The sequence below is a fragment of the Dermacentor albipictus genome, chromosome 3 (genome assembly GCF_038994185.2).
Source record: "Dermacentor albipictus isolate Rhodes 1998 colony chromosome 3, USDA_Dalb.pri_finalv2, whole genome shotgun sequence".
Classification (NCBI taxonomy): Eukaryota; Metazoa; Arthropoda; class Arachnida; order Ixodida; family Ixodidae; genus Dermacentor; species Dermacentor albipictus.
In genome coordinates this window covers 31310478-31326550 of record NC_091823.1, presented here as the reverse complement: position 1 = coordinate 31326550, position 16073 = coordinate 31310478, and the positions used below count along the sequence as shown (strand labels likewise).

The 16073-nt window shown below is 47.4% G+C and overlaps 1 protein-coding gene across 1 annotated transcript in view; it reads right to left on the bottom strand.

The window, feature by feature from the left end:
* The window catches only part of LOC135909713 (P protein-like), a 309452-nt gene that overhangs the window by 277456 nt on the left and 15923 nt on the right, over positions 1-16073 (bottom strand). Inside the window, exon 3 of the mRNA XM_070535353.1 lies at positions 14848-15088. Coding sequence (XP_070391454.1) covers positions 14848-15088 — 241 coding nt within the window. The remainder of the gene's footprint in view (positions 1-14847; positions 15089-16073) is intronic.

The following is a 16073-nucleotide window of genomic DNA, read 5'->3' as shown; positions in this document are numbered from 1 at the left end:
GATACATACTGTCGCGTGCTTTTATGTCTGCCGTCTGTTTTAAACGCGCTCCCGCGTGAAGGCCGTTGCGTTGGCGGCTCCGTTAGCGAGCTTTCGTAAGCGCTAACTTTATTATTATTTTTTTTTTCATTTTCTTTCGCAGTTGTGATCGTGTGTCCTACGCACTCAATTTCCGAGACAGACAGAGAATAACTCTATATATATATATATATATATATATATATATATATATATATATATATATATATATATATATATATATATATATATATATATATATATATATATATATACATATATAAAGGCTGTTTACATGTCGTAGTTAGTTTACACTGACCTCCCACGATAGAAATTTCATTGATAATAGGCCGTTTTGAATGCCATGCCCAAGGAACTAGAACGAATGGACGGTAACAAACAAACATGATAACAAACAAATGGCCTCAGATCCGGAACGCTCGGCATTTTCACCCCTAAATATACGACGCGAGCCTGCAAGACAACAAATGAAAAAAAAAACGCTAATAGCACGAACGAATCCGCACGCCCAAAAGAGAGAAAATAACCACACAGTAACCGCCGCCGTAACAAGCAATCAGCGGGCTCGCGGTCTTATTCCAGTGTAATGACACACCATACGTGCAACCCTATACGTATACGAAACGGTGTACATTCGCCGCAATAACAAGAGCCGCGCAGCGTGTGTCCTCTGCGGAGGATATACGGATTAATCAGCCTAAGGCCGTCTATATATGTGCGTGTGTGTGTGCGTGTGTGTGTGCGTGTGTGTGTGAGTGTGTGCGTATGCGTGCGCCTTTCGCTGTATAAGTCATCATTTTCTCCAGCTATCCCTCACTGTGTGCAATCAATTTCATGCGTTGAAAGCTGAACACGAGTAACAGATAAAAAAAAAAGTCAGAGCTATTAGAGGAAAACTTCGTTGAGCCGGGGTCCCCTATCACAGCCAGCCAGTCGAAATACGGGTAAGTGAACCACAATCGCCAGCATGCGACGGTTCTGTAAGAATCAGAGCCACACACTCGCGCCACGCCGAACGCAGCAAGTCCGTGTCCTGCGGCAAGTTATCGGATAAATTCTCGCGAGCCTTCGATGGATGTAAGTACATATACGTGCGCGGAGGTGACCACGCAATTAGGGCTGGGCGGAAGCCCGCGCGTACGGCGGCTTTCCTGACACTTTCTTTCCTCGCGAGAATAATAAAACTTGCAGATAGAATATAGCTCTAGTGGTCGGGGCAGCTTTAAGATTTCACCGCACGATCAGAATCGGAAACGTGCCCGACCTCCTCCGCACGCTATCTGCAGACGGTTCCACGGGCGAACCGAGGAAAGATTGCTTCCCCCCGAGCTCTAAACGTTACGCAACGCGAGAGCACAGCCCTCGCTTTACCTGGTGCCCTTTCTACAGCTGCCACTTTGCCCTTTTTTTTTAACCTCTCCCTATCTCTTCTTCCGTTCGCTTTTGGGCGGAATTCATTATTACAGTCGCCAAGTCTGAAGGCGCCGGGCGATGTAAGGAGCGGCGTGTAAGTTATACGGGACGACCACCGCCTTCCAAGATGTCGCCAACAGACGGGGTTATCTTGGAGACAAACAAAGGATCGCTTTACGCAATGTCGCGAAACACAACTACCGGCGCATTCTGAAGGAAGTGCGACGAGACGCCTTGGTCCCTAAAAAGCAACGGATTCCTGTATCGAGGAACTCATCACTCCCCGAAGCGGTTGTTTTTGTCTTCGCCTCTCGAGAAGCGACGCAAACGGCAAAGAGCGAAACAGTATACGACGCCGACGGAAACAAGAGCGCATGAAACACGAGCGTGGGATGTCAAGGTTGAGGAGAATTACGACCGTCGTAATTTTACGGTCGCGTCTTTGATCGCGATCGGTTACAATTCATCCGTGCGGCTTGGCTGCCAGATGACGCGGTATGGCTGACGCTCCAATACGATAAGCGGACACAATTTTGTCGATGGTGCGCCCCTGAGATTCTGGACATGTCTTGTGTGGTTCGTCACGTGGTGACGCTGTCGATGGGGAAGTATGTGCACATGAATGCGAATGTTTCCGGAGTAGGATAGTCACAAGTAACAAAAAAAAGGAAAAGAAAAATGAAGGCGGTGCAACCTGACGATGATCGATGGGTTTTTATGGCAGAAGGGCCACGAAAGGCAAAGAGCGCCAGTCAATGGTATGATGTATTCGCTGCAGTGGTCAATGTCACGTGGTGTATGTAACGCGGCTGTAAAGTGGACTGAAAGCCTTCGCTGTGAAATGCGTAAAATATTGGTTCAAATCAAATTATGACAGTGGTGTACGGGGCGTATACTGATATGTTGGACGAAAATATGCTACAAAGAGGTGACATACTAAAATATGGGAGCTATCATAAGCACCACTGCCTCATCAAGACCCTTCGAGAGTAAGGGTCTGGAGGAACGCGCTGTATCAAACGCTATCATCACAACAGCGACTTCTCAAGAGAGGCCCCGCTATGAATTCTTGAGGCTCATGACGTGTAGCAAGCGGACTTCAATTGAAAAAAAATTGAATACTGTTTACATGTTGAAAAGCGCTTCCTTACCAGGAAACACTGCTGGATGCAGAGGGAAATGTCTGTAAGGCAGAGGGAAGTGTTTTCTTCCTTTCAGCGTCTGTTTCTTCGCATTCTAATAAGACGTCGATGACGGTCAACTTCTCACTATATTTACCACAGGTGGGAGGTTAATCACCTGTAAAGAAGTGGCTGTGTGTGCCATGCGTGTATCCTATTCTCAGCCGACATCATTCTCAGCAGCATCCCAGAAGTGTTACCATTAGTTTTGCTTCTCAAGAAACCTTCTCAAGCAGGGTAAGTTTCAAATCTATTGCCGCGACAGCTGCGGGAGCGTCGCGAGTTCTCGTTGCTGTGGATTCAATTAGTACATCGGCAAGCATATTACCCTGAATGCCTCTGTGGCCAGGAACCCAACATATCACGATACGTTGTTCAATTGCATGGATAGTGTACAGAAGCGAATAAAGTTCAATTATTACACGATCTCTGTGCTTTCGTAGAGACATCAAAGCTTAACTATGCTTAATGAGTGTGTAAGTATAGTTGCCTCCTGTAAATTTATTTGCATAATGTTTTTTTTACAGTCGACAGTAACGCATAGGCCTCAGCCGTAATGATGGTGGTTAGTGGGCGTAGAACGTCTGATTCGAAAAATGATGGTCTAACTGCGGCGTAGGACACGCCCGCATGTGACTTTGATGAATCTGTGTAAAATTCCCAGCATGAGTATTAACGCGATAGCGTTAAGGAGCTCGTGTCGCAGAAAAGCCGGTGTCGTCGGCGTCGGCGTCCGCGGCGTTGACCGTGAGCGATAAATCACGGCAGGCACTCCATAAATAAAAAGCAACTTCCAAGATCGGCTGGGTGGGAATTGAACCAGGGTCTCCGGAGTGTGAGACGGAGACGCTACCACTCAGTCACGAGTTCGATGCGTCCAAGAGGTACAAACGCGTCTCTAGTGAATGCGGTGTTGCCTTCGAAACGAGCCGTGGAAAGTTATACTGCGGTGTATATCGGTAATTATGAACATATAACTTACAGAAGTCGCAATTACACGAGTAGCGAAGTGCGTTTCGCTGCATTTCTTCTGCGCTTTCAGCACACGCAAAGCCATCTTGCGGCAAACACAGAAAACCCCCTCCTCTCCATGTAAGGCGCTGCCCCGACAGATGGCGCGCCACGCGCGCATTGGAGCTGTCGCGGCTCGGACTCTCTCCCCTGACAACGCTTCGCCTTGCTCCCTCTGCAGAATCAAGCGTCCTTCCTTTCTTTAGATCACTATCTGTCTATCTCTCTGCCCGTGCCGATCACGACGTTTGGCTGGCGTGCATCATTTCCCTCTCCGAGACACCTACAAGAAATATACAGAGCACAGAGCAGCAGCCAACTCAGAGCCGTAGTGGGGTTGGATATCAAAGGAGCATTTGATAACGTTACCCATGAAGCGGTACTCGAAGGACTGCAAACCATACAACCAGGTCAAAAGCTTTACAACTACGTAAAAGGGTTTCTTACAAACCGCACAGTTACCGTGAAGGTAAACGAAGAAGAGTCCGAAAAAAGGTACCTGACAAGAGGTGTACCCCAAGGGTCGATTCTTTCACCCACACTATTCTCGCTAGCATTAAGCAAGCTGCCAACTCTCTTGAGGCGTGTAGAAGACCTTCACTTTACAATTTATGCGGACGACATTACGCTCTGGGCCAGCAGAGGATCTCCAGCTGAAATTCAAGAGACACTGCAAACAGGTATTAATGTCACGGCGCTATACCTTCAAGAAAGGGGCCTCGCCCTGTCCAGTGCCAAGTGCGAGCACATAGTGGTAACCAACCAAAGAGAACCGCAGGCAGAAGAGGAACGAAAACTAATAACACTACAAGTGAACCAAGATATTGTCCCGAGAAAAACGTATATCAAGGTCCTGGGCTTTTGGCTGCAGGACAATGGTAAGGCCGACGTTTGGGTGCGGCAAACAATTAGGCAGCTCCATGAAGTCAAGAGGCTACTTACAAGAACAACACAAAGGGTGAGAGGTATCAAAGAGCACCAGCTTAGAAGACTCACCATGGCCCTGGCTATACCTCGGATAATGTACCAATACCCATACTTACAAGTCACCAAAACACAAAAAAACAAACTTGAAACCATGCTCCGGCAGATAACGAGAGTTATTCTAGGCACCCCTGCATATTCGCCATCCAACCGAGTTGATGAGACGGCAGTGCTGCCTAAACTGGATGAGCTGAAACAACTCCACCAAGAGGCACAATTTAGTCGCCTGAAGCTATCTAGACAGGGACGGGCATTTATGCGTGATCTAGGCTACGATGTCCCACAATGCCCAGACAGGGAACAACAATATCCCCCGTGGGACACGCTAGACCATATTACCGTCGACCCAATACCTCGAAATATGGGGGCAGACACACAACCAGAAAGACGACAAAGTCGAGCACTACACCTCAACGACGACACCGACGACTGGATCCTATACACGGACGCCTCTCCAAATAATCGAGGCTTCTGCACAGGGGTGGCAACCGACTCTAGACCTTTATCATGGGGCCTACACTGCAATATTACGTCACAACATCAAGCGGAACTTACAGCTATTGTGGAAGCCGCGACCATGCCAAATCCACACGAACGAAATCTGCTCATTCGAACAGATAGCCAGGCTGCATGCAGGGCACTCGCCGCCAGAAACGTTTCCGCGGCACTACAATCAGCATTAACAACGCACCTCAACGCACACCCTAACATTAGAGTGCGGATTCAGTGGATTCCGAGTCACACAGGGATCAGAGGGAACGAAGTGGCACATGCCACATCCCGCGCAAATCTCCCGGGCCCTCCTCTGTGGTGGCCGGACCCACTGAGTCTGAATGAGCAATATGCCTTCGCGCGGGCGGAAAGGCGCGAAAAACTTGATGATTTACTAAACAACTCCATGAAGTATCCACAAGCGGATACACACATGAATCGAAGAGAGGCGGTACTATGGGGGCGTGCACAGACGCACTCTCTCTTGTCCCCACACTTCCAACACTATATACAAGGTTTGCCTGGTAAACCTGCTTGCATGGCATGTGGCGGCTTCCCGGATAATGCTCACATTCTGTGGGATTGTCCGGGGAGCCGTCTCGCTATTCAGGCTAGCCTTGCCAAACTCTCACCCATCCGTAGACCTACGACGCTTGAGGAGTGGCTGGCGGACTCCTCCCCCGACTACGTACGTGCCATGATCGAGCTCATCACGACGCTCGGCTTGGCAGACAATTAGAACAAAGCGGGCGAACCCGGACCGGGGTTCTTGAATAAAGTTTATTCTCTCTCTCTCTCTCCGAGATACTGAGTTCTTTGGTTCGTTTCGCTTGCTCAGGCACACGTTTCGTTGCTGCGCCGAACGCCGCGTTGCTCGACCATATGGCTCGACGCTCACCGCGTCCGATGCGGGGCGCCTCGTAAGTGATGGCTGCCCTGTAGTCTTACAGGGCAGCCATCACTTACACCCCTTACACCCCTTGGCGGGTCGACGGGAACGCTGTCGCGTTCCACTCTTGAAGGCGAAGCTTAAGCGTCCTCTAATTTTTTCGCTTGCAGTTCTAGAAAGTGCATTCGAATGTGTTCGTGTGTAGCGTGCTTCGAGACTTCTACAAATGACGTGTCACATTCTGCAATCTCCCAGTGCCACAGCGGGAACGTCCTTGCTGGGGTCCCCAGGAGGTGTTCTAGAAGTGAGACACCCATTCCTTCACTAAGTTTCCTGACACGCAGCGAGGAGGGTTGTATGAATGTGGGGCGATTACGAAGCAGCGTAGCGCACGTCCTGTCATTCATAGTTGCGTAGCATGGATGTTCAGGGTTCGAATGCACTTTCAATACACAAACCTAGAGTATGATCTTTGAAGTTCAAGTGACTACTCAATTGATTCCACCTATAGACTTGGTGCAGGACTTGTCCTGAAGACGCCTGTGGCCAGGCGGATTCGTAGATGATGAACAGCGTCGAGTACCTTTACCGCCCTCGGTGTGGCAGAGTGATAAACTACAGCGCTATAATTCAGACGAGATTGTATGAGACTCTTGTATAGGTTTACCAGACACCATTAATCACTACCCCTTGCTGTGTGCGAAAGAACCGCGAGAAAATGCATTGTCTTTAGATATTAATATACTTGATGTGGGGTATGAGGGATAGCTTGTAATCAAGCCTGACACCGAAAAAAATGTGATCTGTATACAGAGGAATCCGTTGTCCGTCGAGTTCAATATTAGCATTTGAGACCGAGCTACACTCCCATGTAAACAGGACGCAGGAGCTCTTCTGCGGATTTAATTTGAGCCCATTTTCATAAGCCCATTACGACACCCTGTTCAGGCCAAGCTGAGCCTGCCTTTCGAGAATTGAAAGATTACACGATTTGAAACCTATTTGCACACCGTCAACGTGTACTGAATAAAATATCGCGCTTGGAAGAGAGTACAGCTCTGTACTCCACCCTGCAACACCCCCAGTTTCGTGGAGAAACGGCCTGGAGAGAGCATTACCAATTCCGACACATGTGCGGTTAGATAAGTAGCTTTCTATAACATTGAGTATGTTTCCGCGAATACCCATCTCCGACAAATCTCGTAATATTCCGTAGTGCCACATCGTATCGTAGGCATGTTCCATGTCAAGAAATAGAGACAAAAAGTACTGCTTGTGAATGAAAGCGTCACGGAAGTTTGACTCCATGCGTACGAGATGGCCGGTTCTAGAACGATCTACCCTGAAACCACACTTATCAGGGTCATGAATTTTGTTAGATTCGAGGAAACCTATGATACGATGATGTATCATCTTCTCGAATAACTTGCAAAGACAACTTATAAGCGCTGTCGGAGGTTGACCATAACTGAAGATGAATCTTTACCTTGTTTCAATATAGGAACTACAATAGCGTCTCTCTGTATTGAAGGCAGGTATCCGGAAGCCCAAATGGTGTTAAAAAGTGCAAATAGTGTTATTTGTGTGTCTTTGTGCAAGTTCTTATTTTATTTATTTATTATGCCTCAAAGGTCACTGAACAGGACATTACATGCGGGGTGGGTCCATATTGAAAAACGGTGCGTCAGGTTCGGTAATGCGACCTGCAAGATGGTTTTCGATGGCAGCTTTGAAACGAGTGATGTCAGTGATGAGGGCGATGTCAGAAGGAAGGGTATTCTATTCACGGGCTGTGTATAGAAAAAAGAACGTTGATAAGCAGTGAAATGGGCGCGTGGTAGATACACAGCATTGGGATGCGTGTGGCGGGAAAAAACGACGGGCTGGAATGATGATTTGGTTACCTGTGGGCTGTAAATGAAAGAACCTATAAAATAAAAGAAGACGAGCACTTTTGCGGCGGGAGGTGAGCGAGGGAAGACACAACCTGGATTTTAAGGCTGAAGCACTTGTATTACAGTAGTAGTCAGAAAGAATGAATCTGGCAGCTTGGTTCTGAACCGATTCAATGGTGTTAATCACATTAGCCTGATAGTTACCATAAATAGCACAAGCATATTCTAGTTTAGTTCAGATTTTATATGCTAATTTGACTGAGGGAGATGCTGAGGACAAGTTACGGCGTAGATAACCTAGTAATCGGTTGCAGGAATTAGTTAACTGATTGATATGATGGGTCGAAGATAAGTCACTAGATATATGCACTCCTAGGTATTAAAATGTTTCACACTGTGTTAAAGTGCAGTTGTTAAGGGAGTAGGACGGTACTACATAATTACGACGTCGATGAAAGCACACGTGAAAACGCTTACTGACATTGGGGGACATGCACCATTTGCTGCACCACGTCTGGATTTGGAGGAGGTCTTCCTGAAGAGCGGATCAATCTAAAGCATTTTTTATTTGCCGGTATAAAACGTAATCGTCCTCGAAAAGGCGTCTTCATGTTTGATCATGTTCTACCCGATCCTGTCAGCTCCGGGTGCAGAGCTCAGACATGCGTTCCATGAGGCTCTCAATTTGGCAATGCTGAAAGGATGATTATAAGATTCACTCGGTTTGCATTTCCATTCCGGTGCCTTACGTTCCACTATTTCTTTATATTTAAGAAACGACTTAGAATAATTTACTGGGCTAGTGCTCCCGAAGGGTGTCTGCCTGATCTTTCAAGGTTTTCCTTTAATCGTCGACCAGGAATAATAGATGGGATTTCTGCCTATTAAGTCTTCTAAACCCATTCTATAGTTTCGCCTCCTCTGTGTAGGAATTTATGTTTGAAAGAAACTCTTCCTGCTCGTTCTCCTAGCTTGCCGTCGCATCCGCCTTCCCCAGGATTTCATTTATTTGAACTCAATCAGATTTTCAGCAGTTGGCGATCGACGGAGTTAACCCCATGCTTTATTTTGCTTTCTTTTTTGCGCGCCTGCTTGCAGTCTTCGTTTCACCTAGGAATTCGTCGTTTGTACGATCGAACACTTGCTTTCAGATGTATTTCTCTCTTGCGCCAATGAGAAATGCGGTAAAATACGCTATTGCGTCATCTACACTAAAATAGTTGAAAAATATCTCGTGATAAAAAAAGTCGATTCCTTAAAAACTTTCCAATCAGTAGAGGCCAGTTTCCACCTAGGCCAGGGGAGCCATCTTGTTTTACTAAGGTTAAAGTTAATGGAAAGTGGTCACTTCCGAATGGATCTTTGATGACATTTTATTCGAAGTTGAGAAATAGGGATGCATACCAAATCGGCAAGTCTATTGATGAATATGAATTGTAATAAATATTATAGTACGTTGGCTCCTTCTTATTGAAGACACATGCATCGGAATTTACTAAAATGTTTTCTCATGAATCGCCCTCTCGTGTCGAATCGTGAGTCTCCCCGCATGGTGTTGTGAGCGTTAAGGTCTCCCACGAGTATGTAGGGCTTGGGAAGCTGATCCATAAGGTTATAGAAGTCTGTTTTCACGAGATGATGATACGGCGGTATATAAATGGAACATACAGTTACCAACTTGCTGAAAAGAATTGCCCGAACAGACGCTGCTTCAAGAGGAGTCTGAAAGGAGACTTGTTGACAAGCTACTGACTTGTTGGCAAGCTACTCAATTGCTGGCAAGCTACTGACTTGTCGGCAACTATTGATACCTCGTCAGACGAGGCATTCACCTCGTCACGGTCTTTGCGATAGCTGGTATACAGACAAAGAAAGTTTGTGTGTGTCCTTCCACCAAATTCGTCCTTCCACCATGGTATGCGACGGTTCCTTGCCAGTCCGTTAGTTTGTTTAATACATTTTGTTGCAGCATCACAAAAAAAAACCTGTTAGGTATGCCACAGCATCGTCTACATTGAAATCAGAAATGTCGTCCCCGCCTAATTATAGGAGTTCTCGAAACTGCTCCCAGTTCGCTGATTCGAGGTTCCATCAAGGGAAATGTGACGAGCATGCATCTTCTTTTGTTGGGTTTACCATAATTGGGAAGTGGTCGCTGCCATAGGGGTTCTTGACCACTCCAGGTACGGAAATGGGTACGGGGTGTGCAACCTCTAGTTGAAGCCGATGAAAGAAACTGCCTTCCGGGCCGAGTTGACGGTGAGTATGGAGGAAGGAAAAAAACTGAGGAAAGGCCCTGACGTCACTCTTTGTGAAGCCTCCGTGAAGCGCTAAGTTGGCGTCACTCCACCATCTTGTTGTGGCAGATTCTCCTTTCTTGTTTACATTTCTCGCCTTCGGCGAGCAACCACGCCGGGCTGCGCGGACGTCCGCGCGCTGTATATAGTGATCCGCCCAACGGCTCACTTCCTACGCACTTTGACCCTAGCGCGCGAACTGAGTATGACTTCTCCCTAGTCTTTCCTTCCTCCATGATGTTGAGAATGAAAAGCATGAATAGCATGATTTAATGTGAGAGCCGCGTTGCAGCGACAACGTTTGATCGACGTCAACAAGAGTTTGAATTACCTTCCAACTTTCTCATCAATTATCACCATCATCGCCAACTACAGCAGCAACAAAATAAATATATTGGTTATCATTATTTCCTCACCATCATAGCCATCATCCGCCCGACTCTCAGGTTAAATTATATGGTTCATTACCATCATCTGTCACATTTTTAGACTACACTATCTCTGGGATCGGCCCAAGAAAGAGGCTAGAAACAGAGGTTGGAAACAAACATACCCGATACGAAAAAGTGGTTGTAACTAGCCAAGGAAGATAATGTCTTCGAAATGCATCCCTCATACTGTAGATAATATTGAGGGATAAGGGTTCGACACGCGCCCCGGTAGAGTTGACATTAGTCCACGTCGGTTGCTCACAACAGCGGAGTATAGGACTTAATTAACCGCTCTGCTGGCATGTGTCTTTCCGCTGCGAAGTCGAGTAACTTTGATCATACACGTATAGAAGAACGGATAATGCAGTGGGCTGTATGTTTTTACATTTACATCGTCTCGACATTTACATCGTCTATAATCTCTATTTCAGTTCGTATATTGGCATTTACTAAAAATTCATAGATGTACAAGACGGATAGATGGAAACACTCTGTGCGGATGAGCCAGGTGGAGTGCCTCAGACATGCTGGCCAACGTTCCGGTAGCTGTTTGTACGAGTCCCCTATTTTGCGAAAGGCGGCCTTCAGTTGCTGGGGTGTGTACGTTTCGCGTGATTCGACGCGGGGTGTCAGTGTTGATGGCGTATGAGTGCAAACTAAGCAACTGAGAAGAGAATGAGGGCTTGCGTGTCGCGTTCTTTTGCCGACTGCCGCCTTCACGAGAGACATCACGTAGCGCCGTCATCATCTTCACTAAGAATTCCACAGTGACGGAGCAAGCTGCGATAATTTTAGCCATCAGAAACCGTAAATGGTATTTCATTTATAGCGATTCCAAAGCAGCAATTCAGAGCTTTGACAAAGGCTATTTCGCTGGGACTGCGGCTAAGATTATCGACAAGGCCGAAACTATCAAAACTGAAATACGACGGTTTCCTGCACATATGAGACAAGTGGACGAGACTCGGCTCAACCTCAACGAGGTGACGAACGGCCTGGCACGAGGACTTGCTTGACGTGCCGGTCAGAACCGAACCCACGCCCACTACCATTCCGGGGAGCATAAAGCTAATTTACTAACTTACAACGACATCACTAAATACTACTACTTGGGGCGTAGGCAATTCCCACTGCCACACGTAAAGTTGAACAGGGCTCAGGCAGTCACGCTACGTTTGCTGCAAACCGGGACGTACCCCACTCCGAATTTCGTATATAAAATCCACCCCGAAAGAGAAATTAGCAAAGAATGTAACGCGTGCAATGGCATCATCGACATCAGACACATGTTGGCGGGCTGTCCCGCGACTCTCGTCGACGCCGAAGAAAAATGGTCTTACTGAGACAAGCTGCTGTCAAGCTCTTCATATCAAGATCAACTGCGGGATGTCAAGAGGGTCCACGATGGCGCCATAAGGCTCGGCCTTACGGTGCCGACGTGGACGCGCGGCCCTCCTCAGTCTGAAAAGACCGGGCTTCAGAACTACAATAAAGTTTTCTGAATGAAGAATGAATGACGTGGCAAAACTTAACTACGTAACAACAACCCGCCGAGGATAATAAAACAGCCTTTGACAAAGATTTGCCAAAGGCGGCTTTCGGACACGGCATCCCGCGCTCATCGCACGTTAATCACCATTATGTCATGATGATATTTCTATCATGCCAACGGCAACTAGCTACTTGAGGCGATCGCTACGTGTGTAGCATGTGCGTATAGCGTGCACAGCTGCGCGAGATCACGTGAGCGCGCGCCAGTTGCCTTCACGCCAAGGACGCAGGAACGAAATGGGCAAACTTATAGCATTTGATCAACTACTCTACGAGAGCTTCGCTTCACATAGATTCCAATATATTCGTTGGATGTGCATAAGATTTATAAGTAGTCGTCCCGCTCTGAAGAGCTCCATCCCACTAAAAGAGTTGATATCTGAAAACTAATTAATTATTCATTCCGTATCTCATCGTAATGAACACTCATAGGACTGAAAGATGCATTGGGAAGTTCTATGCGTGATTACCAAACAAGAGAAGAGCGCGCAGGCTCAAGGTTGCGTGGCGAAGCCGCGATGGTGTTGAAACCTTTCATTGTTGGCTCGCCAGCGATTGCAGCCACATGCGTTAGGCCACGCTCGCGCAAATGCAGTCAAACTAAATGTCCATCCCCTAATGCGAGAGTGCAAGCAACTGAAGATGATTTAAGAGATGCAGCCGCCGCACACAGTGAAACAACACCCCAAAGAGACACTCAAATGACCATGGAGTATTCCCCATACGACGCTTACATGACGAGCTTGAATTGAATTCTAGGGTCTTACGTGCCAAAATCACGATATGATTATAAGGCACGCCGTAGCGGAGGACTCCGAAATAAATTTGACCACCAGGAAATCTTTAACGTGTCCCCAATGCATTGCATTTCACCCCCATGGAAATGCGGCCAAAGCGACCGGGATTTGATCCCACGCCCTCGCGGGCATGTAGCAGCGCAACGCCAAAGCCACTGTACGCCACCACGGCGGGTGCTTAAACGGCGAGCTCGAGCTTTAAGCAATTTTTTGGACCAAATGAGCTCTACGGGCAAGGCGCAGAACGCTCCCATAAAGAGAAAATTGGTATCCACATATGTAAAGGTGGCACGAAATTTAGCGAACCCGACTTGAGGATTTACAGAAGTCATACAAGTTAATTTCTGTACCAGCACTTCAAGTTGCCGATTATTTTGACCTTGCTTTACATTACCACCTCAGCTAGCCAGAAAGTTAGCAGATGGTGGACTAAATGTCCAATGAAGGCAGTTGTAGCGGTTTCCATAGCAGGACGGGAACTGAGTCTTGTTGAGCGGTGAAGGGCTTAATTTCTTTTGAGGAACCAGTACCTGTTTTTCTTAGTTTCGTGCCCCTTCAAAACCGACGCTCAGTGTTCTTTTCGTGAATTTCTCTCTACAACGGCGATCATAGATTTACAGCGAACATGGATTGTACATAGCATTTCCTCTCGAGCGCATTGTGAGCCAAAGTTGTCGCTTAAGAGCGGCAACATTATACTGCGAATCAGATGCCAAAAACGCTTGCTAGCTTAGCGGCGGCGTGCGCTGCGATCATCGTCATGCACATTCCTCGCAGATCGACCAAGCCTATGACCGCGGCGACTTCACTCTGAACAAATTAACATCTCTCTCATCAGCATGCACCGCGATTACCGTATACACGCACGATTACCGAAGCGTCTCAGATGGGGGTTTGGCAAGACCCAGGAATGCATAAATTAGCAGGTTATCTATAATCGTTTACAAGGAGGGCTGCTTCATTTGGAGAGCCTGGCATCCGATTTAGCTAATTGGATAGCGTGGTATTCAATTTTTCTTTAATTTTTCGTAGAAATTTTACCTTGTGCTGATGCCTATATCTTAGTCCTTTATTTATTATTATTTTTTAGCGACTTCATCCTTTGGCTGTGATGATGGTGCTAAATTATTCGACAAAATATTGGCACTATTTTATTCAATGATTTGTAGGGTGACACTTCCTGTTTCATAAAAGACTTCCTTGTCGTTGTCTATACAATCAGAGTTACGACAGTTCGCTGCAATTATCAGCGGTACACCCAACGCGTCAGCGCCGGCTGGGCCACAGAATCGGGACAAAATGCAGCACCGCTGCAACTGTGAAATGTGTCCCCACCGCTAAACCTGGACGTTAAGCCACTCTATAGGTTAAGGACTTGAGTGACTACATAAGGTCCAGTGAAAGAACTCTAAGCAGCAAGACTTGTTTTCCATCAGCAACTGCATCTGCAGAAAACGTCTAAAATAGGTGACTGTCTCGTTGTGATGGAACGGGCACCTTGTACATTATATTTTTATGTGTGGTTTATGAGATATCTGAATCGGTTTAGAGCACTGATCAAGAACGGTCCGGAACCAATCATCAATGTATACACCGATAGACTCAGCTAACGAAAGCTGATAACAGTCGTTCACATTACCGCAAACGTAGCCAGTCGAAATCACTGCACACTATCACATTATGGTATCACGCGCAGTACACTAAACACAAATTCACGCTAAAGCCATTTCTGCAGGTCCGTTATCCTTAAAGAAAGAATGAACTGTAACAGTGATTTCGTCGCCCTCTGCGGCGACGGCTTATGAGGTCGGCATTCCAGAATAGTTCACTCCAGATAAGTGCGGCTCTGCGATCTGTATACACTCACAGGGGCTGCCGCTGAGCGACGGAGTCCCTGGGCAGAGGAAACAGGTGCTCCCACTGCACTGGCGTCGGCTGCAGTGGCGGCGGCGCGGTGGGCACTCGGACCGGAGGCTCTGCGCTGCCCTCGAGCGTGAACACGGTCCACAGGCCGGACAGGTTGCCGAGCTCCTCGGAGATGAACGGGCCCCGAGCACGAACGCGCACCACGGGGTGGCCCGGCTCCAGCAGCAGGCTCAGGTTGTGAACCGCGCGCGCAGAGTCAAGGAAGGACCAATATGGCCGATGGGGTCCAACGGCTCAAAAGCTACACATGGACAGTGTTCTGGCTTTTCTTTTTCTTTTTCTGCAGCTCGAAACGAGGCAAAAAGAAACGCAGGACGAACGATGCGTCCCAGCTTGGAGTTTGCGCCGTTAATTAAGTGTCGCTTACTCGGCGTCCTTTGGTAAATAGCCTTCACTTGAAGGATGACTGGCAAAAGGGATGCTGCTGCCATCACCAGACACGTGGTATGTAATACGTTACGCTACTGTCTTGCTGCCTATACCTGCCTGCGCCCGCTGCTACCCATTCTGCAGCCGTGCTTGCTGCAGTGTTGACGAGTGGTGACGATTGCTCAAGATAAGGGCGCCAAGCATGACCCGGCTCACCGGCTCATTTGGAAGCAGTTACGCAGTTTCTGGGCTCGGGGCACGGCAGTGCAGCTGAGTCCCCGCCTCAACAAGACGATTTACAAACCTGTGGCAACATACATCCTGAAGAAAAAGTAGCTAGTCCAGATTGCTGGTAAAAGATATCACCAACTCGAGCCTTCTTTCGACCTAGAAGGAATATTAGACACTGGCCATCTGTAACGTTACACTACAGCTTTGCGGAGCATTACGCTCATCCGTTACGCCATAGTAACCTCAGAATCAGCGCACGAACGCTATCGCAATCCCCCCGCATGTAACCGGAACTATCTCTGGTTAACCTCCCTGCCTTTCTCTGTATTCTTTTCTCTCTCTCTCTCTCGACGAGGTCAGGAGTCAAACCCGCAAACGCGCAGTCAGAGGCAGAACGTTGTATCTGTTGAGCCCCCGTAGCTACTTCAGAGAAAACTTTTCCTCCTGCATGTATACTCTGCGCGGTCGCATTTGTCTAAGCCATGCTCCAGTAAAGAGTTTCAGTGAGGACTAGTTGGCGGAAAATCATGTCATGTTTAACAACGCGTGGACTTGGAGGCAGAATGA